General features: G+C 40.1%; 1 protein-coding gene across 2 annotated transcripts; it reads right to left on the reverse strand.

Moving 5' to 3' along the window:
* Positions 1-24,746, reverse strand: sin3ab (SIN3 transcription regulator family member Ab). Of its 2 annotated transcripts, none has more exons than XM_017716416.2 (21): positions 24,550-24,746; positions 17,218-17,428; positions 16,646-16,828; positions 16,387-16,493; positions 15,324-15,612; positions 13,906-14,157; positions 13,579-13,731; positions 12,842-12,997; positions 12,636-12,719; positions 12,339-12,457; positions 11,875-12,085; positions 11,508-11,624; positions 11,158-11,396; positions 10,756-10,939; positions 9,365-9,938; positions 8,804-8,973; positions 8,184-8,357; positions 7,725-7,817; positions 5,982-6,076; positions 3,457-3,658; positions 1-1,591 (listed from the first exon to the last, which is right to left on the reverse strand). In XM_017716416.2, exons 2-21 carry the CDS (start codon positions 17,395-17,397, stop codon positions 1,373-1,375), a joined length of 3,801 nt encoding a protein of 1,266 aa, XP_017571905.1. In that variant the 5' UTR covers positions 17,398-17,428; positions 24,550-24,746; the 3' UTR covers positions 1-1,372. The 2 variants fall into 2 exon arrangements, with proteins under 2 accessions (XP_017571905.1, XP_017571902.1); XM_017716413.2 differs by having other exon boundaries at positions 12,636-12,722.
* Between the last annotated feature and the right edge of the window lie 715 nt (positions 24,747-25,461).

Genomic DNA, 25,461 nt, shown 5'->3' on the forward strand with positions numbered 1-25,461 from the left:
TTAATCTACTACAACTTTGTTTTATTTCAATCTTTAAAACAATGAATAATACAAAAGACTGTACATGAGAACATAGAAACATGCTGTCATTGTCTTTTTTTGAATATGCTTTTCCATAGTTTTTCAGCAGTTTTATCAACACTTGGTGCACAAAAACAGAAGTGCCCCAAATTAAAATCACAATTTTTTTTCCATATTAGCACTAGTTGGGAGGCAAAACAGGACAATAACAGTGAATTGCTTCTAAGCTCTACTCAGCAATATAGGAGCACGGGCAGTGTCACAAATTTTCAATATAAGGTTGGGTAAAAAAATTCTTCAAATGTGTCATGAAAAGGCATTCTACATACAGAACATTCTTTAAAGTCCCAGACAACTCACAAACACAAAAAATAATGAGATAGGAGCGAAAGAAAAATTATAGCAATAACTCCCTTTGGTAAAAAAGGTGATTGGTTACAATATACAGACCAGCATTAGTCACCTCTGCTAAGATAAAAGTCCAAAAGGTGAACTACATTTGAATGTTTTCAGAATATAAACAGTCTGGAATATATACAAATTATTTACATCATCTGAGATACTGTGGCTGCTTTTGTCCTTTAGTTTCCATGTTGAAGCTGGTATTGTAGATAACCATTAATGCATAATTGCCTCACTCAGGGGTTTTATAAATATTTAACAGCACAGAACTCTCATATTGACATACAGAGCCTGTACAAATTCACATCATCAGGCCAGGCAGCGCTGCATGATCTGATACCAAGACTTCCCCCACTATCTGACCAAGTTAACATCAGTGCTTACAGTCTCCTAATTCATTCTACAAGGAGGACAATCTGGCTGCCATTATTGATAGTGTTTGTAAGAATGTGGTCAACACTGAATCAAACAACAATAACAATGACGACAACAACAATAACAACAACAACAACAACAACATCAACAAAAAGGCATATTGCTAATCAACTACACCAAAATAACTTGAAAAATTAAAAACATCGAGACACTGACCTGTGACCATACTTTTTTTTTTCAGTTCCACACTTTGATTATCGTCTGGATAGTTACACAAAATGACTTTGTGCAATTAGGAAATCAAAACAATAAAATAATAAAACACTAAAGTCTTTGCTCCAACATGATTGAAATATCAGGAAGGCATGCCAACTTGGCAACAAGTTCAAGGAGAGAAGTTCCCATCTAAAAGTTTAATTAGATAAAAAAAAGTGGATAAGAGCAATAAATCTGGAAAGAGCCCCATGGCAACCAGCATTAAATTTCAGTGCTGCTTCAGTCAGGTATCTTTTCTTTTCTTCTTTAAAAGTTGAAAAGAAATCTCACCACCCCCACCACCCCAGAGAGTGCAGTGTTATGCAGTGGTATACAGAACCCTGTATCTGTTGATGGGCTGGAAGTGGAGGATATTGGGCTCACAGGTGGTCTTACAGGGTCGCAGCCCCTCCTGGTAGTCTCCCATCAGCCACTTGTGGTTTTCAGCAGACATGTCGCTGGTCACGTGCGCCTTTCTCCATGTGTCCAGCCATGCCTGGAAACGCTGATGAAGGCGAGTGCTAAGTTGCTGGTGAGACTGAAGAGAAGGATAAGCATGTTAGTGATTATCACACTCCTACATCAGGCCGATAGCAGATTTGAGCACTACTCAAGTGGGATTAGTTCTGCTGGCGGTGGTGGTGGTGGTGGTTGTGTATCGCACCTTGTAAGAGATTAGACTGGTCGATTTGTGGGCTGGGTGAACTTTCACAGACAGCCATGAGTGAAAAGTCATAATGAGTATATTCATTTCTGTATTATACCACATGAGCTGCACTCAATAACAATAACACAGCTGTCACTACTCAAAAAGAAGCACTATTAGTAATGGGATTTCAGGTCCAGCCAATTACGTAAGGCCATTTCCTCTGAAATTATAACCCAGATAAGTGTTAACATAGGTGTGCGATATCACGGCAAAAATGTAATATTGCAATATCTATTTTCTTCAGACATTTGAAAAGTTGGGACAGAGAAAAAAAAAAGAACCAACATTTAAAAAAAAATCCTTCAAAAACTGTGAACTAAAAAAATCTTATTCAATATTGGGCACCAAATCCAGTTAAATGGGACTTATTTTACAAACAAGCATGAAATGAAACAAGCAGTCGGTCAGTGGTCTACAAGCACTGATGTCCACAATATGTTCAGAAAAGCGTATTGTGACATAATTTGTCATGATAATATATATTATCTTACTGCACGGCCCTTGTTTAACATTTTCAATATTGTATTTGAAACTGGAAAAATAAAATATGAGACAGTAAAATGAAATTGAAAGCTGTATCACTGATACATAACATATATATACACATACATAACATGCATCTCTCAATTGCAGTCTTTCATGAAAACTACTGTCAATGATCAATGCTAGGGATCTGAGGGCAACCTATCAGAGTAAAGTGGGTAGACAGGTGGAGGGGACTTTGCTCAAATGACATTTTATTTTCTGTTCTGTTAAGTTACTTATAAATTGTGATTTTGGGGCTCATCTTGTTGGAAGACGGAATGGCAGGTATTTAAGAAGTTCTATTTGAGAACTTTTAGTTACCTGAGCCAACCTATAGTTAGAGCTATGTAAAAATTTCAATACCGCCTCATGTAAACTAATCCATCTAAAATAGGGCTATAGTTAGAGATGGGTACTAAAATTAAATCTTTTTTTTTTTTTATACCGACTGAAATATTAGATTATTATATACCAAATCTTAATCCCTCTCTCAATCCCCATGACGATGACGACAATTGCACTTTATTTAAAATTTATCTTTCAGGAATCTGATATACTGATATAAACATTTTCACAATATCCAACCTTAGCTATACTGTCAAAAAGCATTACAGGAATCCAGTTTTTGGACTTCAGCTAATTTACTACCCAAACTTTATCAACTTGATATTCCAAACAAAGACCATCCTTGGGAGGAGACTGAATATGGTGAGTGAACAATGCTGACAGACTAAGGATCCTTTCAATCCACATCCATAGCACATTTCTCCAATCAACCACTTTAGCATGGCATGTATATAAAAGGACTACGGTAACACCACAAAGAAGCTGCCTAAACCAGCTAAAATAAACATGCTTGTATTTCATATGTAAAACTTCTGGGCTACAATTGATCTTGTTACAGTTTAGTTATTCTTGGTATGGTTTAAAAGTTCCTACTGTAGGTTTAATAAATCATCATTTATAGCCCATAATTCACTTATTAAAATAATGAAACAGCTAAAGCTTACAGTGTGAGGTAGCCTAAAAGGGTTAGTTTTGTCCATAATAATGCTGCCATTTAAATAGTCCACCTTGATTGCCAATTATGATAGATGAAATCCATCAGTGATTCACAATACTATCACAATTGGGTCAAGCCTACATTAAATCTCAGATTATTTACATACCTGGTGGGCTCTTGACAGTGCTGTGCGTCTGTACATGTAATCTTCTGATTTGAAGACATAAACCATCTTGTAGGAGTTCAGCTTGAACATGCATTCCATCTTGGGGCCATCTGACGTGTCAGCGGATTTCTTAGCAGCTTCCTTAGCCTCTCTCATCTGTACGTCCTGCCCTCGCTGGCACTTTCGGATCCGTCGGAGGTTCCTTACAAAAAGAATGGAACATTGCATTAATGTACAAAGCTATCTGTAAAGCCTCCACCTGCGGTATGTATTCCAATACATAATTTAACCCACATACCAAGGCTCAGCATCTCAGTGTGATCAGAAAGGAAAAAAAACCCAATCAAAAGGACAGAGTGTACAAAGGCAACTGTCTACAGTGCACCTCTATGAGTCATAGATTTCCTTAATAGGCTCATATCCTTGGCAAACCATATTTTGATCAAGTACATCAAATCCAAATTTTGAAAAGGAAAAAAAAAAAAAAAAATATATATATATATATATATATATAAACATAAATAATTGCAAATAAAATAAGATTTCCCCGCTTCAATAAATACTAAAATTAGAAAATGTACTTACCACACAGGTTACAGATGAGAGCGGGGACTGAAACCATGAATCATATTTTGTATTCAGGGCTCCACTTTACAGAAATTGAGATGCACTAGCCAATTCTCAGTAAAAATAAGAAATAAGAGTTAAAAAGCCAGGATATGGGTTGATACTTTGATGTAAGCATTAACAGTTCAAACACCATTATGACCATGCACAAAAACCTGTTTTGTTCTTTGCTGCATTATTTTCTCTTAGGGCAAACTGTGAAGCAACAAAAATATGAAACTTGGGTTAATAAATATAAGCCTGAACTGCCCAATTTCACACCTGTGATGAGATGCACAGAACAAAAGCACAACATTAAGTGTCAATCAACAACCATTACCACCACATGTCAGTCAAAAACTTGCTGCCAGTTTGTGTATGATTAATATAAGAAAGGTTTTCCAGCACTGCACATATTGAGACATGCATGCAAAACCAAAGCACAAAAATAACTGATGAAAACAAGCCACAGAACATCCTTCCATGCAGGTGCAAGTGCTTGAACTTTGGGAAAGAAATACACGCACATTTGAGGATACAATTTAGACCAGCATTTTATTGACAAGCCCCCATCTGAAATACAGTTGTGCGGGTGTCACAGGCCAGGGCGAGTTTGACTTCTATCCATTACACAACTCTGAAAACTGTGAAAACTGATAACCCTGGGCAGAAAGAACAAACCACGGGAACGCTCTGTATATCTGAAATATGTAATACACAGTGTTTGTGGAGGAAAAACTAACACTCAAATCTTAAAGACCATAAAATCATTTACAGGAACATCTACACATGATCACTTATCTTCAAGTACAGAATCATTTCTGTGAAAATCAGTATGTGAACATAACAGGGCACGAATAACTGAGTGGGCAAAAATACAGGTTCTTTTTATTTTTCATACATAATATTCTAATTGTAGGCTTTAAATCTATAAGCCTTTTGTCACTTAAAAAGATTCTGGTAAATCCAATGGATCAGGGAATGATGTACTCTGCTATTTTCAGAATGAGCCCATTTATATAATCTTAATGCATACCGTCTCATTCCCTAGTGAAAAGATGCACTTCAAAGCAACATGATTTTCTGACAAATCCCTGTTAAGAGTGGAGTTATAAAAATATTTTCCATACTTTCATACGAAATACAAAGATTAAAATCATATCCATTTACCTTCTATTTGCCAGGTATTTCCATCACATTTGTAACAGGCAATCAAAACTGAATTACTGAATGCAGCATTTTGTTTTGCATCTAAAAAACTCAAATGACCAAAATGTATTAAATAAATAGCACTTCTCTAAACACAATGTACTGTACTTACAATACAGTTAATAAATAAAGTGTATATCATATGTAGGTGTGTATGTATATATATATATATATATATATATATATATATATATATATATATATATATATATATATATATATATATATATATATATATATCAACATCAATGTTTTCTTAGCATCCCCTGAGCAAAAATAAACAGCTAAACAACTCCCATGGTTCATTAAAGAAATCTTAAGTAAAGTGCACTCGCAAGAAGAGAGAAGGCTCATCCTTGTTTGGGCTCATCCACAGTGAGGTGATTACAAAGAAAGGCAGTTCAAGAGGGGGGACACCCAAATATTCTCCTACAGCAGACATAACTACTGAATCTTCCTGCATTGCACCTGTTCCATTACACCATCTAAACTCATTCATGCCAGAAAAATCTGTGTGAAGAGCAAAACGCTTCACTTGACATACTGTGGCACTGCACCGTGCCCCGAAGTTCCTTTGATCAGAACCAGTGGGCCTACAGTCCCAAAATGACTATCTATCAGGCTGATGGTATGAAGCCCTGCAACAGGGCTTTGGTAAGAGAGCCGTGACAGGCTCAGGGTTCAGAAGATGGGGCAGGGCCGATCCTCACCTGGGCAGAAACACAGGCTTCTGGGAGAGGTGCTCCCGCAGCTCCGGAGAAGCAGAGTCCGTGGTTAGGTACCGCTCGACGTAATCTGACCACCGCTGTGGGAATCAGACAGAGATATTTCTCAAAAACATTTTCACTGCTTAGTCACAAAGCAATGATGTGTCCAAAAACAAAATTCTCCCCATACTTCAAAATATGCTTCTTCAGGTTTTGCTACTAACTTTTCTTAGTAGCTAACAAGTCATAGTATTGGTCTACCCCTATTAAAAATATGACATATCTTTACAAAAAAAATGATATCTTCAGAGAAAACTGGATTGCCAGGGACTTCAAATAAATACAGCAGATTTATTTGGTGTGAGCAAGCATACTGCCATCTGTATCTTTACAGTGACGGTCTATGTATTTGCTTTTACAATTAGTGACATTTAAGACACAGAGAAACAAACCTCTGCTAAAATAATGATTAAGGATAATGAGAGAAACACCAGATATGCTTTGATGCTAGCTAGGTAGCCTGTCTCATCAAAACCTGTCTCATGTGATTGAAAATTTAAAAGATGTGATGAGGAGCCATTTAATAATTCTTTATTTTTGTCTTATTGTAAAGAGCTATTTAAAAATAACTTTTAATGACAAACCTATTACATATAATTTCCAAACGTATACTGTCTGGATGCTCCACGAACAATTTATAATGTCTAGTGTCTCATTAAACATTATGTTAATGCAATGTTTACTCTGTGTAGTAATTGTGTCTAAACTTAAATTGCTTAAATCTAAACTTAAATTACTTAATAAATCAGACTCCCTGTCTACTGATATTTTATATCAGTTTTATATGTAGAAACGATTCATTTAACAATTTATTCGTCATTTTAGGCTGTTTCTATTGGTCTGTTCAGCATGACTCTGACACAATGGCAGTGGCAGCTGGCGTTGTCAGCTGGTGTGAAGATGTTGAATGTAGTTTTCTAGTTATTATAAGTTACCTATGGTTACATATAGTCACTGTTAAAAGAAAGCAAAAACTAAAAATCTTAATTTTTTGCAAGTTTTCTACATTGTCCGAGCTCAGGAGCCTCCCTTCACTTCATAGTGCAAAAAATATTATGATGAATGGAATAACAGAAATGCTGCAAAACTAACTAGAATAAAATATCTTCATTAACTTGCATTAAAAATTAAGGAGGTTCCTGCCATCTCCTGTAAAGTTTATTTACAGTATTCTTTCAAAATCTACTAGTATATAATCTCAAAGCTATACATTTTTTAGAATCATCTAGAGCTTCATTCATCATTCTAGACTTCATTTCAGGGGTATTTCATGTCAATACACAGTATATACAAATTTATATAATGTAGAAACCAGGACTACATTCACCTGGATTAGCATTACAGAGAAACTTAACATTTATTTCTGTAGCTTTACAAATGCAGTGAAACGAATAAAATGCAGTTTTTTTTTTAATCACAGTAGCTCAGTGTTGCCTCAACATTCTGCTCCCCCCTGCGGTACAATAAATGTATCAAATACCGGTTTAAAGCAATAATCTGACAAAACCAAAGATATGATCATGATATTGCTGTGCGGCCTTAGTTTTATACTGATACCAAACTTTTGAACAAGTGATACCAAACTTTCGAACAGCAGCATATGCTAAAAGCCGAACAGTTAATTTTGTAAAACAGTCTGCTGAGTGTGCTTATTGGGGAGCAACACTGACAGAAGGCATTATGTACCTCAGCCTCCACAGGCTCATCAGAGTTCTCCTCCTCTGTGTCCAGAAGCTCCACTGCCAGCTGCACACTCCCTTTACTCTTTTGGAATAGTAACTGCAGAGAGAGGACACAAACACACAAACACCATTAGCACAAAATGACAGTGAGAAATGCACCCATTACTGCTAAAAGCAGCATCTTCAGCTACGTATATGAACGGATATTGCAATTCAGCCAATTTAACTGAAAGGCAGGTAGCATGGTCCAAAAAAAAAATTGTTCAAAAACATGAGTGAAAATGCATTTGCAGAAACAATTTTAACTCCAGCCATCTTTTCCCATCAGCATTAAGCTTATTATATCATGTACATTCTGTACCAGCTTTAGTTTCACTCAACTATCAAACTCTGGAACAAGTAATTGCTGCAACCCTAGTCAGTGTCAGACTTTGGAAAATCTGTCATCTGGAGGATGTCCTACCTTAAAACAGTTTTCGTCTGACATGAGCTGCTCAGCTTTGCGCTGGTAGGCCGCCTCCACACTGGCCCTGGATGCCTGAGTGGATGTGGTTCCGCCAGTGCCTTTATTAGCACATTCACTGAGGTAAAGCTCTGTCACCTGAACACAGATGTCATCACTCACTATGTGCTGGAGCTACAGGAGGAATGAGAGAAGAGGACAAAAAAAAAAAAAAAAAGAAAGAGGTCAAAAGTACAGGAAAGTAAGGACAATACCTTGTTAATTTTTGAAAATTTTACTAAATACTATATTGATTACTTATATATTAAGGATTAGGATAAGAAAACGTGATGCTTATGATTTAATAAAATTAAAAAAATAGACGCACGACAAATCATCAATAATTATATTGTATTTTTATTCCATGAGGTTTTACTGATTTGGTTGTTAACTAGAACAATAATTTACTCTATGAAATAAATGCAGCTCAGCTCTGGGACACTGATTTAGACTGCACCGGGGACCAGAAATTATAGCTGTAAACTGCTGACATAGTTGTTGTCTTGACTGTAAACCAGATAATTATTCATTTGTTATTCATTTTATTATCCCCATTTAATACAAATCTCAACACCACTTACCTGCCTGACGATGCTCTGGATGAGCTTGTCCATGGTGAACGCGATGTAGGCATGAATGGTGAACATCTCCCTCAGCTGATCCTCATACTGAGATGTCTCCATGTTTCCATCCAGAAGGTTCCGCACCATCTCCAGAAAAGCAGAGTAGTAGTCCTCAACATCAATGTCCACTGTGAAAGAGCAACAAACATTTCATAACAAAATCACTCCAAAAGCATACAGATCCACCCATAGAGCCTCCAAAATGCCATTCTAAAAATAGACACAACCTACATTTCCAGTGATTATATGTACATTTTGTGTACTTTTCAAGAAATGTTATTTATACATCAGAAATTGTGTACACATTTATTTTTGCTTGGTTCCTCTGACTTTTATATCATCTTATGTTAGAAGAAACAAAAGATGGAGTTTGTTAGAATTCTTATGTCAAAAAAGACGTAAAAATAAGTCATATATTTTTGGTAATTACCATCATCTACATCATTCCAAACCATTTTTTGCTTTGAATACCCGCATTGAAACCTGCCTCTATTGATGTTGTGTTAAGGCTGTACTTACTTGGCTCCCTCAGCCGCAGCTGGACAGCTGGACTGTCATTTTTCTCTCTCTTCAGCCCCAACACATTGCGTTCCCACTCTCTCTCTCTCGATTCCTCCTCGATCTGCTTCTCGGCCTGTCCATAGATGCGCAGCAGCCTGGAGCACAGGATATGGTGCAGGCGAAGGAAGACATACCAATTGTTGTTGACATAGAAGAGGTTATAGGCCTCATCGCACGTGCTCAGTTTTTGCTGTGCTGGTGTTGTGTGGTTGAACAGAAGTTTGGACTTGGCCGGGGTCGTGCCGTTGTGCTTCTTTGCTCCATCTTCACCTGGCACTGACTCCTCCTCTTCTTCCTCATCCTCCTCGACATCAGACAGCTCGCCACGTCTGGCAAATAGCATGTCAGGAATGAAGTGATAGATAACCTGCTTGATTTTGTACTTGTCGTCTTTATGAATACTGGACTGTCTCTTAACGTGGTGGATGATGAGAGAGGCAGCATCTTCCAAGATCTGACCGTCTTCGTATGGCAGGGTCATGTGGGGGCCAGATGGAGGGGTGGAGCTGTCTTCTGAGGCCTGCTCCTGCCGCTGAAGAGAATATGAAGTGGTTATTCTCCACATAGTAGTAAAAACTCAGCTGTAAAAAAAAAAACAAAAAAAAAAAAACAAAGCAAAAAAAGCAGATACACAGCCCAGAGTCTTTTTTTTATTTGATAGCTTTCTCATCAAGGTTAGAGGTTAGGGGACCAGCCTTGTGACTGGAAGGTCGCTGGGTCGATCCTCAGTCCACTACATGACTGAGGTGTCCTTGAGCAAGGCACCCGACCCCCAACTGCTCCCCGGTCGCTACAGATAGGGCTGCCCACCTCTCCAGGCAAGTGTGTTCACTGCCCCTTAGTGTGTGTGCTCACATAGTGTGTATGTGGTGTTTCACTGTATGGATGGGTTAAATGCAGAGGTGAAATTTCCCTGTTGTGGGACTAAAAAGGGTCACTTAATCTTTCATTTGAATCATACAACGGAATAACGGGAGCCTTTATGTTCTAAACCATACTGACAAGTATGCATGACCTTAAAGACCTTGAAGTGACTTTGAGTGAATTTGGTCATGTACTTTTACAGAAACAATATGGGCTATTTGAATGACTAATGCGTTCTTGCATTCGTTAACAACGTTAGACTCACTGCTCCAGTTCTAAACTAAAGAAGCAAAATTTAGTCTCCAAACATTTCTTGGCCAATCAACTACATCTAGGATGAGTTGAAAAAAATTGTGCAAAGTTGATTTTTCACTACACCATTCTTGCAATATGTGAAATTACGGCAAATAGACACACATACTTTTAGCTTTGACAGGTGGTGTATGCACACTCAGACAAAAGGAAGAAACAAAATTGACCATTACCTCATCATACTGAGCCTCAATTTCATTGAGCAGTGTTTTGGAGCGGAACACTTTCGTGTCATTCTGTTTGAAGTTAATGCCCTGGTGGTCTAATGACTTGAGGTAATACTTCTCATTCTGCTCCCTCCAGATCTTGTTGAAGCCTCTTTGAGCCTCACGCCACTCTTCTTCTTTCATTTTCAATCTAAAAACGTAAACAGTGTGTCAGTGTGTATAATTAAGCTCCACAAAAAACATATCAAATAGAAGAAAGGCATACCTGAAAATGTTCTCTTAATGTGATGTGAGACATCATGGAATACTTCAGAGAATCAGATTTTATGGTTCACTCTCAACTCTGTATTTTTAGCTTAACCACACTTGTAAATAAATTTATCGGTTCTGAGTGCATGTCAGGTTTACCTTTTCAGAACAATTGGTACTGAGACTGCAGGGTTCCTCTTGAGACCATCAATGATGTCTGCAGCCTTGTCCCCATATATCCTCTGGATGGCTTTGCGGTGAATGACCTCAGAGGAGCCTCCGATAGTATTGTCCAACCTGAATTTGGCCTGTTCCTCTGCTGACATCCGGGACAGCTTCTTTTGAACAGTCTCCAGAACACGGATAGTGGCCAGGTTTGTCTCCAGCACAACATCCAGCTGCCCAGAAAGAAAAATATAAATGCTAACTATGCACTGAATTGCAAATAATGTGCATATGGTGTTGTATAGTATTAAAAAGAACAAGAATATAAATGGATAGATGCTTACCTCAAAGCGCTCATCCTCGCATCTGTATATATGCTCTTCGTACTGATTCTTTTTGGAGCTGACAAAAGTAGAGTCTTCAGACCAGGATGGGAAGGACACCCATGTGTCATTCAGCACCTGATTTTTTTTTAAAACATCAATTATGTTAACTAAATGAATTAAAATGTAACTCATAATAATTATATGACTTAAAACCAATAAAATAGATACCAGTTCATGACAATCAATAACCAAAACCTAGCACAGCTACTGCAGAAAGCAAACCATGAAAGAGTAACACTGGGGAACATCCATAGATAAATAAGTCTTGCTGAAACACATGATGTACAAGTGGTAGTAACCCATAATTTACTTTCACTCTCCTCACCTCCTTACAGAGTGGAGTTCTGCCCGTACATTTAGGCTGCTGGAAGCTCTTGGGCAGAGCTCTGTAACTGAAACCCAGTCTCTTACATGACGAATAGTCAATCTCCATGGCAATGCCCTCTGTGGCCCGCTCTTTGGGAAAGCTTTCAATGTGGGCACATTCTTTGTAGCCCAGGAAGTTCTTGAACCAGGTAAACAGCTCAGGGAATTTCCTGTGATGAAAAATTACTGAGCAATCAAACATTCAACTCTTCCTCCAAAAAAAAAACCAAAAAACAACAAATTATCTAACAAATTATCCATGGCCAGGGGTGAACTGATTTAAAAATTTGCACTGGCCACTTGAGCCACTAAGTCAATGAATCTTGTGGCCAGAATTACACATTGTACACATCTGGATCATTTAATAACAGCCACCTCACAATACAGCCTTTTGGTGATGTTTTAGCAACTCTTTCAACTCACCCTAGAAAAGGTAGCACCAGTTGCACTAGTTCTGCTTTTGAGATCACCTCTTGATTGAAGATCACCAAACAGCGCAGGAAATTGTCATAGGCCTCTGCACTCCTCAGTGCTTTCCTCACCTGAGGGACATAACCACTCACTCATGAAGCTATATATTCATATAGAATGTGGTTTGTATTTTCAAAACCCAGGATCACATTTCTGCAATATAGTACCTAACAAGTTATTGAATGTCTAAATGCTTTTAATTTCAACAAACAGAAAAAAAATGTCTAAAGAATGAATTCACATCTTTACCTTTTCAAAAAACAAAGATTCTGTGCCAATTCCAAATTTGCTGCCTTCAGCTACTGGATGCTCTTTCCCCATAAACTTCGGTTTCTTCTGTGAATGAGAATAACAGTTGGTAACAAAACCACAAGAAATGACTTTGTTATCAATCAAATTGTCAGGCAGAACTTCTGTGTTTATTTGCATGTACGTCTAAAAAGGTGTATTCGTGCCTTTACAGGTGGAGTAGAACCGGGCCCGGAATGTCTGCGGATCTGGCAGCCATTCTGGTTAAATCTCTGCTTGTTGTTGAGCTGGGGCCTCTTCAGCATGCCACCAGGTTCCATACGCACAGACTCAGTCTTTTCAGCTGTTGTTTTACTCAGTAACTGCACAGAAAGGAAACCCATCAAAATAGAAACTTATATATTTGGAATTCATGTGGACTTCATAATATTTTCTATATTTTCCATTATCCGGGTGATAATATATTCCAAAACCATAATTACGCAGGAGAAATAATAATAACAATAAACACAAGAATAGTAATGATGATACCAACCATAATGATAACAGACAAAAGTTATCATTAATATTATTATTACTATTAATAGTAGTAGTAACAATATATCAAAGATTTAAACTGTGTTAGGCTTTTTGCTGGGTTTATAGGAATTGTTTAAGCAGATCATGTTATTAGTAGTGGATGTAGTAGTAGTAGTATTTCAAAGGTTTAAATTGTATTATGCTTTTTGTAAGGTTTATAGAAATGGTTTAAGCAGTTCATGTTCATGTTTAATTTGTCTTGGGGTGGGACTGTTTGTATTTTTGGCATTTCTGGACTTATCATGGTATGGTGTAGTAAAAATCCATAACATGGGGCATTATTAGTCAGTATTCACTTTGGTCTACTTCTCACCTCTATGTCTAAGCACTGTAATTAAATCTGCTCTGAGTCTCTACAACTTACCACAGAACTATTGGCATCTGGCAGGAACTGGCCAAATTCAGACAGGAGATCCTCCTGGTTTTTGAAAAGTCTTGCCACTTGAGCATAGACCTCTTGCTCAGTAAGAGCCGGGGTGTAGTTTCCTCCAGCTTCCTTAGCATTCCGCTGCTCTTTCTACACAAACAACATTTCTCTCAATTACACAAAAAGACACTTTAGTCACTTAAAAGAACTTTTAAACAAGTGATCAAAGTGCCAGAACATTCTTTAAAGGATATCCTGCCATAAACAAAAGCTTCACTCTTAAAAGCTGCTCCTTGTCTGTTTCACCTTTTCCCCTGTTCTTACCTGGTATGTGTGCAGAATCTCCAGGAAGGCTTTGTAGATGTCTGGCTGACCCTGAAAGCGGTTCTTGATCTTATTCACATAGTTAATAGCATGGTTGAACTCCACAGGTTGGTTGTTCTGCAGTGGAGGAGCACTGGCAGGCGTGCTGCTCACTGGAGTGTGAGACTGTACTGAAGGGGAGCGAGGAGAGGCATAGGACGGGATGGACGGATTAGGCTGGCTGGTTGGGGTCAGTGCAGGTGATTGTATTGGCTGCAGAAAAAAAAACAGATACTCTATTTAAGCATTATGATATACAAATGTACAGTGCTGTCTAATTTTCATGAGAGCTTGATGTGCCATTAACATCTGTTAATTTTAACAGGTCCGATACATTGCTTCATTCTGTGCATAAAGCAAGATGATGTGTTTTCAAGAGGCATCATACTATCATACTTGCAGTAGAGGCTTTAAGGTGTTGTACCCACCTCTTTACACCTGGCATGAGCAGTTATTGCAAATTGCTTGTCTAAAGTGCCATTCATGATCATTTTCAGCCAAAAAAGTTCCATGGCTAACATTTTGGCATGTAAATCAATCAGACATGCAGCCAAAAAATTAAGCATATGAAAATTAACGTCAGCAAAAATGTGATGGTGAGCTTAGCAACAGCAGTGACCTTGTAGACCTCAGAACAGCACAGCAGACCACAGTAGAGGATGGCTAAAGATTATTTTCTACAATAAAAAAAATGACAGATCAGAAGTAAAAAACTAACATAAAGACCACCAGCATAATCTCACAAGATGTACCACAAGATGTGTATAAGTGGTAAGCCTCAAGAAGAGAAAGGTTAGAATGTTACAAAAGGCTTGAATACTTCTGAGACAAAGCTTTAAAAAGATTAACCTTTACCAGAGGAATGGAAAGAGCAAAACGTACAGAAAAATTAAACGCTCATGATCCAAAGCACACCACCTCCTCCCTGAAACATGGCAGTCATGCCAAAATAGCTTATGTGTACAACACCACACAGTATCATAGACTGAAAGCACTGCTCTTCCTCATTGCACCTCCTCCTATTCCAGTATCTCCACCAACAGAGCAAACTATAGCGAAGAGTAGTGATACACAACTGTACTGTATGGCATATGCATAAAAGGCAGCTGAAGAATATGCCCCAGCTATTCTGAACAGTAACAGTTTCAATTATCTAGTGTACCATTATTTACATATTCCAATAAAGTGAAACTACTTAGCACAGCTGTGAATGTTTACCCATTAAAGATGTAAAATACCCCAGACTGCAGTAGGAGTACATAGACAAAACATCAAAAATGATCCGTCACAAATGTCAGAAACTCAAAACCATGTAAACAGACCTTAAACATAATTCTGAACACAAAACTTATACATAAATTGCAGATTTCTAACCCTACCTTGCTGATCTTGGCGGGTGTAGGCTGGCTGGGGGTGGTGAGAGCAGCAGTGCTGATGGGGGCTGGTGGTGTCTGGGTCTGGTGCTGAGTTGTTATAGGAATATTCTGTACTGAAATGCCATGTGGGGTAATGTGGTGGATCTGTCCTGGGGTTGTTACATTGACCAGATCATTGGTCTGAACTTCTATCTTGTAGCCAGGGGGTAGGAAGGTGTTGAAGCCCATGATGAGGTCTGGGTGGCCCTTAAATAACTGCGAGACCCTGTTAATCACGCCTGGGGTGTCAATGCTGGAAACACATTGAGACAAGTGTTATTCACCAGTGACACAGCTGTCACAGATATTTAAAAAAAGGGAAAGATAACAATTAAGACATGAAAATTCTATTCTACTTAAGGGACAGTGTAATAAGAGGAAGTTCAACATGTAACTGCCCAGTAACTACTTAATGACAAAAATACAGTGTTACTGCTTTGCTGTCAGAGATGGATAGTAATTGGTCACTTAATTATGGTACTTAATTATTATTATTATTAGTATACTTGTGAGAATAGAAATCTACTTTTTGCTCATTTACATTTTAGTCTTAAATATTACCACCAGGCTTCTAATTTCTTTGTGTTTAAATATGCGTTACACTGGCAAGAGCCTCTCTATTGCTTTGTGAGTGATCTCACCTCCAATTTTTTATTTTTAATTTGATATTAGAAGAACACATTTTAGAAGATTTGAGTATAATAAACTACAGTTTCTATGCTGGATTTGCAAAGATGTTCCATTTCAGTTCCATAAGTTCATAGTACTTAATTACTTTTCTGACTTGCTCCTTTTGTACTTTTACACAAACTGTCTTTTGAATTTACACTTCATTATTAGTGTTTATGTTGCTATACCCACACCTACCCATTGTCCCTACTATATATGTAAAGTAATTGTGATTTTTGCTTTTAAACTAAATAAGCGGGATACTGCACACAGCTAAACTGCAGTTCTGCTATGTGACTATTTAACAACAAAGAAACAAGAGGAAATATGCTGCAAACAACAGCTAAGCCAAACTTACCTTTGAGACTTAAATTCTTTCATAATATCAAGAAAATCATTGTACACTTGAGGCTGATTTCCAAACTGAAGCTTTACTTGATCAAGGTACGACAGGGCATCTTCAACCTGTCAGTACGCAAACAGACTGTTGTAATCTCCACAGGAAGCACAAATCACAGAAAAAGCTTAAACACCATCAGAAACAGCTCATGACTATTTCATCTCCTCCGGTGTTCCTGTCAAATAATAAAGAGGGCATCTAGGGACAGGTGTTCTACCTTAAGCCTCTGGAACTGCTGCTGGCCTGATGTTGGGGCAGAGGCAGGGGAAGTGTGAGAGTGGCCCTGGCCTACAGGGTTTCCTGGTGGCTGGACCACAGGGTTGTTGTGATGATGAGCACCGCTGTGTACTGCAGGACTGCTAGTGTGTCCGTGTCCTCCAGAGCTCTGAGCCAAGGGCACCTGAAAAGACAGTTGGGGACAAAAGATATTCTTAACCCACTTGAACAAGCATGAATATCAATATTTTGTGTAATTGAGTGCTTCTTAAATAAAGCCAATATTGCAACTGCAATACTACTACTGTGTGTGGATACTGCACATTAGTACAGTTTTGCTGTGCAGCTTATTAGCTATGAAGAAAAAGCATCTGTTTGTACCCAGCAAATTACAATGCTACATTGTTTTTTTTTTAATTTCTTGCATTATCAGATTCAATAACCAATTAGAAAAGTTGAATTGTTTGCTTTCTGAAAGCAAATTGTTTGCTCACATTTAAAGTATGATCTATTTAAGCTGGTAATCTCTATTTACAAGTCTAAAGTCATTTGCAGACAGAAACCATTTCATACCTGATAGGTCTGAGGGACCTGAGAGTACTGCACTCCAGCAGAGGGCTGCATATTGTCTGAGGCAGCCTCGTACACTGAAGATGCAGAGGTAAGGACACGGTGCTGAAAGCCTTCTGCACCCCCGGGGAGCCGCCGCTGAGACCCAAATGATGTATCCTGATCCTCCAAGCGTCGCTTCATTATGTACTCATACTCCACAAGTGAACGGAATCTAAAACAACGAAGCAAAGCAGAGAGCCCAAGTCAATTTAATGGAAACCAAACCACCAGACCATAGACGCCTTTGTGAAGAGGTGTGAATCACATTAGAAGCTGTTAAAGGAAACATTATAAAGAACTGAAGTTACAAATCAGAAAACAAAGAAACAGCAATAAAACTTATTTTATCCGAATGTCATTTCAGAGCCACAAAAAATATAAATGATTAAACTTATTTGCTACTATGAAAAATCTACTACAATGACAATCACATTGTAGATGTTAATATAATCACAATATATATCTTTGGATCTTCAGAGCTAAGTCGTCAGGAGCAATATGCTCCTGGTAGGGTTTCTTTGGGAGAACAGGTGAAGTGAAGACCCAGACTAACGTGATCCAAAAACCCACCATGAAAAATGGGCACAGAAAATCATGTACCCTGCCCGGGAGAGAGTTGCCGGGACCTACCCCTGGAGCCAGGCCTGGGGGTAGTGTCCCCCGCCGAGCGCCTGGTGGCCAGGCAGCCCACGTAACCCAGCCGGGCTCAGCCCGAAGAGGCAACGTGGGGAGATCATGTGGGCCCATCACCCGCAAGGTCCAGCATGTGGGAGCAGTGCAGTGCTGCACAGGCAGTGGAAGATTGCAGAGGGGCCCTGGGAGGCCTAGGCCCTTGCAGCAGATACTGGCTCGTGGCACGTGGAATGTAACCTCACTGGGGAGGTAGGAGCCGGAGCTTGAGGGGTACAAACTAGATATAGTTGGGCTCACCTCCACCCACAGTGTCGGCTCTGGAACCAACTCCTGGATAGTGGCTGGTCCCTCTCCTACTCAGGGGTTGCATAGGGTGAGAGGTGCCAGGTGGGAGTGGGGATACTCACGAGTCCCCGGCTGGCGGCCATGAAGTTGGAGTTTGTCCTAGTGGACGAGAGGGTCGCCTAAATGCGAATTAAAATCACAGAGAGGAAGACTCTGACTGCTGTGTGTTCATGCACCAAACAATAGGTCAGAGTATTCGGCCTTCTTGGAGCGAGTGGGCAGGGTTCTGGAAAGGGTCCCGCCTACAGACTCCATAGTCTTACTGGGGGACTTCAATACTCATATTGGCAATGACTGGGAGATCTGGAGAGGCGTGATTGGGAAGAACGCTCTGCCCGATCTAAACCCAAACGGCGAATTGTTATTGGACTTCTGTGTCAGGCATGGATTGTCCATAACAAACACCAAGTTCGAACACAAGGATGTTCATAAGTGTACATGTTACCAGAGCTCCTCGGGTCAGAGGTCAATGATCGTCTTTGTTGTTGTTTCATCTGACTTGGGACCATATGTTCTGGACACTTGGGTAAAGAGAGGTGCTGAGCTGTCAAATGATCACCATCTGGTGATGAGCTGGATCAGATAGCAAGGCAAACTGATGGTCAGTCCCGGTAGGCCCAAGTGAATAGTGAGGGTGGGAACGACTGTCGAGGCCCCTGTTCGGAATGATTTCAACTCCCACCTCCGGGAGAGCTTTTCTCATGTCCCGGGGGAGGTAGATGACATGGAGCCTGAATGGAAACTGTGGAAGCTGCCAGGTGTAGCTGTGGCCAAAAGCTTGTGGGTGCCTGTCGGGGCGGTAACCCAAGAATCCCCCGGTGGACAGGGGAGGCCGTCAAGCCGAAGAAAGAGGCCTTTAGGGACTGAGTGGCCCAAAGGACTCCCGACTCAGCAGACGGGTACCGACAGGTGAAAAAGGTGGCAGCCGCAACGGCGGCAGAAGCAAAATCTAGGGCATGGGAGGAGTTTGGCGAAGTCATGGAAAAAGACTTTCGATTGGCTTCAAGGAGGTTCTGGACAACTGTCCAGCGACTCAGGAGGGGTCAGGGTGGCTGCATCCAAGCTGTATTCGGCAAGGGTGGAGAAACTCTTGACTTCAAATGAGGATATTGTCGGTCGGTGGAAGGAGCACTTTGAAGAACTCCTTAATCCGGGAGACATGCCTCCCTCAGAGGAGTCAGGGCCAGAGGCCTCTGGCTGCTCAAGCTCCTTTTCCCTGGTGGAAGTCACTGAGGTATTTGGCAAGATCTTCAGTGGCAAGGCACCAGGGGTGGATGAGATTCGTCTGGAGATGCTTAAGGCTCTGGATATTGTGGGGTTGTCGTGGCTGATGCGCCTCTGCAATATTGCATGGACTAAACATTGAGTCAGATCCTTTCAGTGTTAGCATTGGGCCCCGGGTTGTGCCCAGGTCAGGAGGGCATTACGTGTGGAGGCCGCAGGGTGGCGTCTCTGCTATTTGCAGATGATGTTCTTTTGGCTGAATCACATGGATGCCTCCAGCGCTGGAGTGGTTTCCGAAATCCAAATGAAATCCGAATCCATGGTCTCAGCCCGGAAAAGGATGGCATGTCCGCTCCAGGTAAGGGGAAAGGACTTGCCCCAGGTGAAAGAATTTAAGTATCTCCGGGTCTTGTTCACAAGTGATGGGAAGAGCGATTGCGAGATCGGCCGCAGGCTGGGACAGACGGCAGCAGTAATGCGGTCACTGTACCACACTGTAGTGGTGAACACGGAGCTGAGCCATAAGGCAAAAATCTCTGTTTACCAGTCGGCCAACATCCCGACCCTCACCTATGGTCATGAGCTGTGGGTAAGGACCAAAAGAATGAGATCGTGAATACAAGCGGCGGAAATGAGCTTTCTTCGCAGGTGGCAGGCTACACTAATTGATAGGGTGAGGAGCTCGGCCATCTGGGAGTAGCTCGGAGTAGAGTCGCTACTCCTCCGCATTGAGAGGAGCCAGCTGAGGTGGTTCGGGCATCTGATTCGGATGCCCCCTGGACGACTCCCGGTGGGGGTGTACCAGGTAAGGCCTACCGGGATAAGACCCCGGGGTCGTCCTAGGACCTGCTGGAGGGATTGCATCTCCAAGTTGGCCTGGGAGCGGCTTGGGGTCCCTGGGAATGAGCTGGAGGAAGTTGCAGGGGACAGGGTCATTTAGGATTCTCTGCTACCGCGACCCTATCTGGATTAAGCGGTTAACGACAATGATGATGATGACAATAATAGATAATATTTAAGATAGCATTAAAAACTGTTTTTATGGACTGTAAACTGTTGTTTCAAAACAATATAAAGCAACTTGCAAATTTTAAAAATTATAGTTAACCTTCATGTTCTAGATATCATGTGTAATACATACCTAGCTCAGAAAAGGCTATAAACAAAACTTGTCAAAAGAGACAACACTTTTACAAGTTAAGTGACACTTTTTAATCCCACAAATGGGGAACTTTCACCTCCATATTTAACCCATTCGTGAAGTGAAACACCACATACACACAATAGTGAGCACACACACACTAGGGGGCAGTGTGCACTGGGTTAGGTGTCTTGCTCAAGGACATGAATTGTCAGTGCTGGGGATTGAACCGGCAACCTTCAAGTCACATTGCCAGTTCCCTAACCTCCAGCCAACGACTGCCCCTATGGATATAGGGGATAGACCATGGATATAATGCTATTAGCACTAAAACATTGGTAAAATGGAGCGATGTTATACAGGGGAGACCAGGTACAACTGGAACATATTTTTGTCTTAGCATTTTTAAATGTTAGAGTGTCTGAGCAAAATCTCTCAAATTTTCAAATAAACTGCCCACAATTGCCAAAACATATATTATATTTGTGTATGCGCGCGCACACACACACACACACACACACATTTACATACATTCACACACACACACACACACGTGAACCAAGAAGAAAGTGAGTGCGCACTTTAGTCATCCTATGACTCTGGCTTACACCTGATGAATCTGGTGCTATTACAGCCATCTCCAGTCTTGCCCACAATACATCACTCAGCTCTACCTGCACCACATTTTGTGATTCTGTGAACAAGAGGGCTAGTCTGTACAACAACAACGGCTGAGCAGTGTTGTTATTATAGTTGATTAAAAAAGAAAATCTAACCATCGTTATATGTGCTGCAAACATGCATACCTACCTCTTACAGTGGTGCTGCAGTAGTCTCTAAAGTGATATTTCCTGGTTTAAAGACTAGGAATCCCCCCACCCCCAACACTGATTGTTGAAGTACATTTTGAGGTGCTTTTTAATTTTTTGCTGTGGGTAACTGGGAACAGATATTTTTATTTTTATTTTGACCAGCTGGCTGAATTATCGCTTTAACAAAGGAAAAGTTTGGATGATCATCTGAGGTTAGTGTTATCACTAAAGTTAGCCCGAAGATGTATTTATACGCCTCTAGATTAGTGGCAAGAATTAGTGGAAACAATATAAAATTGTACATAATGTCAAAATGATAAGGCAATGCTGCATTACAGAATACATAACGCAACCAATAAACTAAATAAAATGCTACTTTTAGGCCAGAATGCCCTTTTAAAGGGCAATTTCACTGATTTTTCAAAAATGTCTGCATAATTAAATCATTAGGATGTAAACTAAGACGTTCAAGGGTGGTTTACTGTGAAACACTCCAGTCTAGAGGAACTTGTTCACAGTGGCAGTTACAGGAACCAGATGAATGAAGCTTTTAATGTCTCTGAAAGCCCCCCACTTAGTAAGACATTACATTAAATGGCTAAGAACACACTGCCTGATGTCTGTACCATTGTTAAGCAAAGTTTTTGAGATAAAGCTTTAGCCTGAAATGTACCTTTTAAAAGACATTTATAGGTGTGGGGTACATGCAGCACATTCTAAGGCAAAACAAACCCCAAAAGAAAACATTTTGTAGATTTACTGCTATTTTAGCATCATCAACATTACATATAAAAACTCAGAAGCAACGCGCAGCTTCACTGGTAGTCTTGGATAGTAAATAAAAAGGCTACATGTCGCTGTTGTCAGAAGAAAACCTTGTAAATGGTAACTTTACAGGAGAAGGAAAAAACCTACTTTACTTTGAATGCAAGTCAATGGATCATTTATCTTGGTCCATTCTTTGTGAAATTTACAAAGAATGTAGAGTGCAACATGCACTTTCAAACGATGTCAAAAAATGCCAAAAGTTGATACTATCACTTTTAAAAGAAAATCTGAGCCCATATGTTTCCCTGTAATGCACAATTCCACATCAAAACACTCTGAATGACTTTATTTACATCTCAACCACTGAATTATGCAGATATTTTGAAAAAATAAACTAAATTGGGGGAAATTCTCCTTCATGGTATCCTAAATGAAAATGCAACAGTATAAATAAAATGTATGTATATAACATTTGTATAATTTATTATGGCACTTTTGCATTTTCTCATTGTGATTAGACAATCTGATAACCGACAATACTGACAAAATCTTTGCATTTAAAAAAGCATCCTAAAACAGATTCGAACGAAATGAAGAAGTGTTAAAAAAAACAGCTCCTCTACTCTTCACAGCAGTTAACACAAAGCCAAGGCGAACTGTTTCTGTGCTCATAAACTCTGACAGATTGCAGCTGCCATTAAGTCAACGGCCAGTTTCAAATACTAGGACCGCATATTACCCGCCATCACTGCACTACAGCCTCCGTATCACGTACAACCTCAAAACAACGCGAGCCGTCAATACTTCTCAGCCAGGATGTTCGGAATCGATCAAAAGTTGGAGAAAACCTGCTGTTAAAACTTCTGTGGTTAACTGCACAGTTTGTGCTCAGCTCCACTGTCTCCCTTCCCCCTCTTTGACCTGAGAGACCAACAGAGAACCACACGACCAGCCGCATGTGCCATCGGCACAGGACCTTCACCAGACAGCTTTCTAAGACCAAAATATTTAGTCAGAAGCGGATTTCTTTTCTTTTAGATTAGGTGCCGTGAAACCTAGGATAGCTTCATCTGGCTCAGGTTAGCGAGTGCGCTCAACCAAAACAGGAGGATTTAGCTACGCTAGCATTTTTGAGATATAATCGTCCTCAGAGACCCATTTTACAAAATGTTAAAAGAGTAAAATGTCCGTGTCAGGCGACAGATGTCGTAATACCTCCCAATGGTGTAGCTAGCGTATCTAGCTAACCTAGCAACAACAATAACACTCGATTTAACACGCTACCGCTAAGTTAGCTATCTGAGCTAGCAAGGTTAGCGACCTGCTTCTGTAAACGTCAATCCACGTTAATTCAGGAAGTGCTGGTGAATGGGTTCTAGGTCCAACAGCTAATTCAACAAAACAGCACAAATTTAAAGGATGAACTTCTAAGATTTTGTTACAATGGTGCCTATTTTAGCAGAAACGCCCCCGTGTTTACGAGGCTGAAGTTGGCTTCCTATTCGCCAGCTTCTGCTTCGAATCTTCCCGTTCCACCTTAAACGGGAAACCCGGTCGTCAGAACGTAACCGCTGCACCGTTTAAGGTGGAACGGGGAAATTCGAACAAGAAACTGGCGAATATGAAGCTCACTTCAGCTTCATTTTGAGTTAATTGGTTAAACTGTGATATCAGTGCCAGGCAATTTCGCTAGCCATACGGACTGGTGGGTTATGCTGCTAATGTAGTTAGCTAGGTTAGCTAGCTAGCTAAACCGCTCGGCGACAACCTGCGCTAATGACTTTTTTCCAGATTCACGCAGACAGTCAGCGCAGCAGAAACCGCACAACTTTAAATCGACCGTTTTTCTTGTTGTATCACTCGTGTGCTCTCGTTCATTTTTTATAGCTGTGTAAAAGAGCGAGGTGATGTATATTAACAGGCCAATAAAAATGATTTTAAACCACCATGCAACACAAAACTCACGTCTTCGTCGGACAGTGTGCAGATAAACAGTATTTCATGGATTGTCCTCCAAGAAAACAGACCAGCCTTTTTAATTCTGCTGAAAAGTTTGAGCTATTTTTGGAGGTAACGTTAAGTCAGGAGATTTCAAACAGCAGTCACCGACGGAATGTTCGGGCTAACATACTTTTCAAACGGGTTAGCTTGCAAGCTAGCTGGTCGTTCACAAACTTAGCCAGCGTCGAGTGCACACCGTTGTTCTTTTAAAAGAGCACACATCTCCTGTTCGTCACCGAAACGACGAAGCCTCTCACACTCATCTTAATTTCTATAACATTATGGTTTCGAAGACCAACCTAGAGGACTTGGATGAGTTAGCTATGCTAGTAAGTTAGCATGCTAGCCAGTAAACATAAGAAAACTCACCTCGCAAGAGTCCGACCTGAGACAGAGACAGGGTATTCACGAAATGTTCAGCGAGCAAATCGACACTCTTACGCGTTCGGCAGCGTAAAGTCAGATATCTGAATGAGAAAAATTACAGCCAGCCGCGCCAGAGCTCCAATTACATGCTAACCTGCTAATCGGCTAACATCGGAAAACAAGCCCGGAGCGGCTCTTCAGTGTGAGGCGTGTCCACAGAGAGGGGGCGGGGCGGAAACACGCCCACCGGCCAATCCGATTGGCCATGTGGTGAACCGCGGAGCCTTATTGGTCCTTTCGGTGACTCAATATCGAATTTCCTTAAGTTTCGCTTGAAGAATGTAGGAAAGATCGCAGCTGCACCTGTGCAAACTGTACTGAAAAACTGCTACACGTATATCTGATATTTATGTGTATTTCTGTGTCACCTTTCACACAAAGTGCTTAACAACATAAAACAATACAGTAAAAAAAAAAAAAAAACAAGAACGCACACAAATATTGAACAGTTTAATTCTGAAATGTATGGTGGTGCTTATTCATTTAGAGCTTTAATCACAAGCAAAAGAATCCTAAGATCAATAATGAAAGAAAGAGGCAGCCAGTGTGTTCATGCTAAAACAGGTGTATTATGCCCTCTTCTTCTTTCACATGCTAGTATGGTAGTTGCAGCATTCAAAACAAGGTGCAATCAGTCTGTTGTGTTTTTTGGCATTCCTGTAAACGATGCATTGAGTGTAGGCATGAAAAGAAAAAAGTAGATAGATAGATTAATATTAATATTAATACAACTATAATATAATAATAATAATACAAAAAATATGATATATAGCAGTTCAGTGGGGTCATCAATGTATTGATCAGTGCTAGACATTTGCTGTTTCTTCTTGGAATCGTCTAGAAATTCTCATTAGT

This window comes from Pygocentrus nattereri, chromosome 25 (assembly GCF_015220715.1).
Source record: "Pygocentrus nattereri isolate fPygNat1 chromosome 25, fPygNat1.pri, whole genome shotgun sequence".
Lineage (NCBI taxonomy): Eukaryota > Metazoa > Chordata > Actinopteri > Characiformes > Serrasalmidae > Pygocentrus > Pygocentrus nattereri.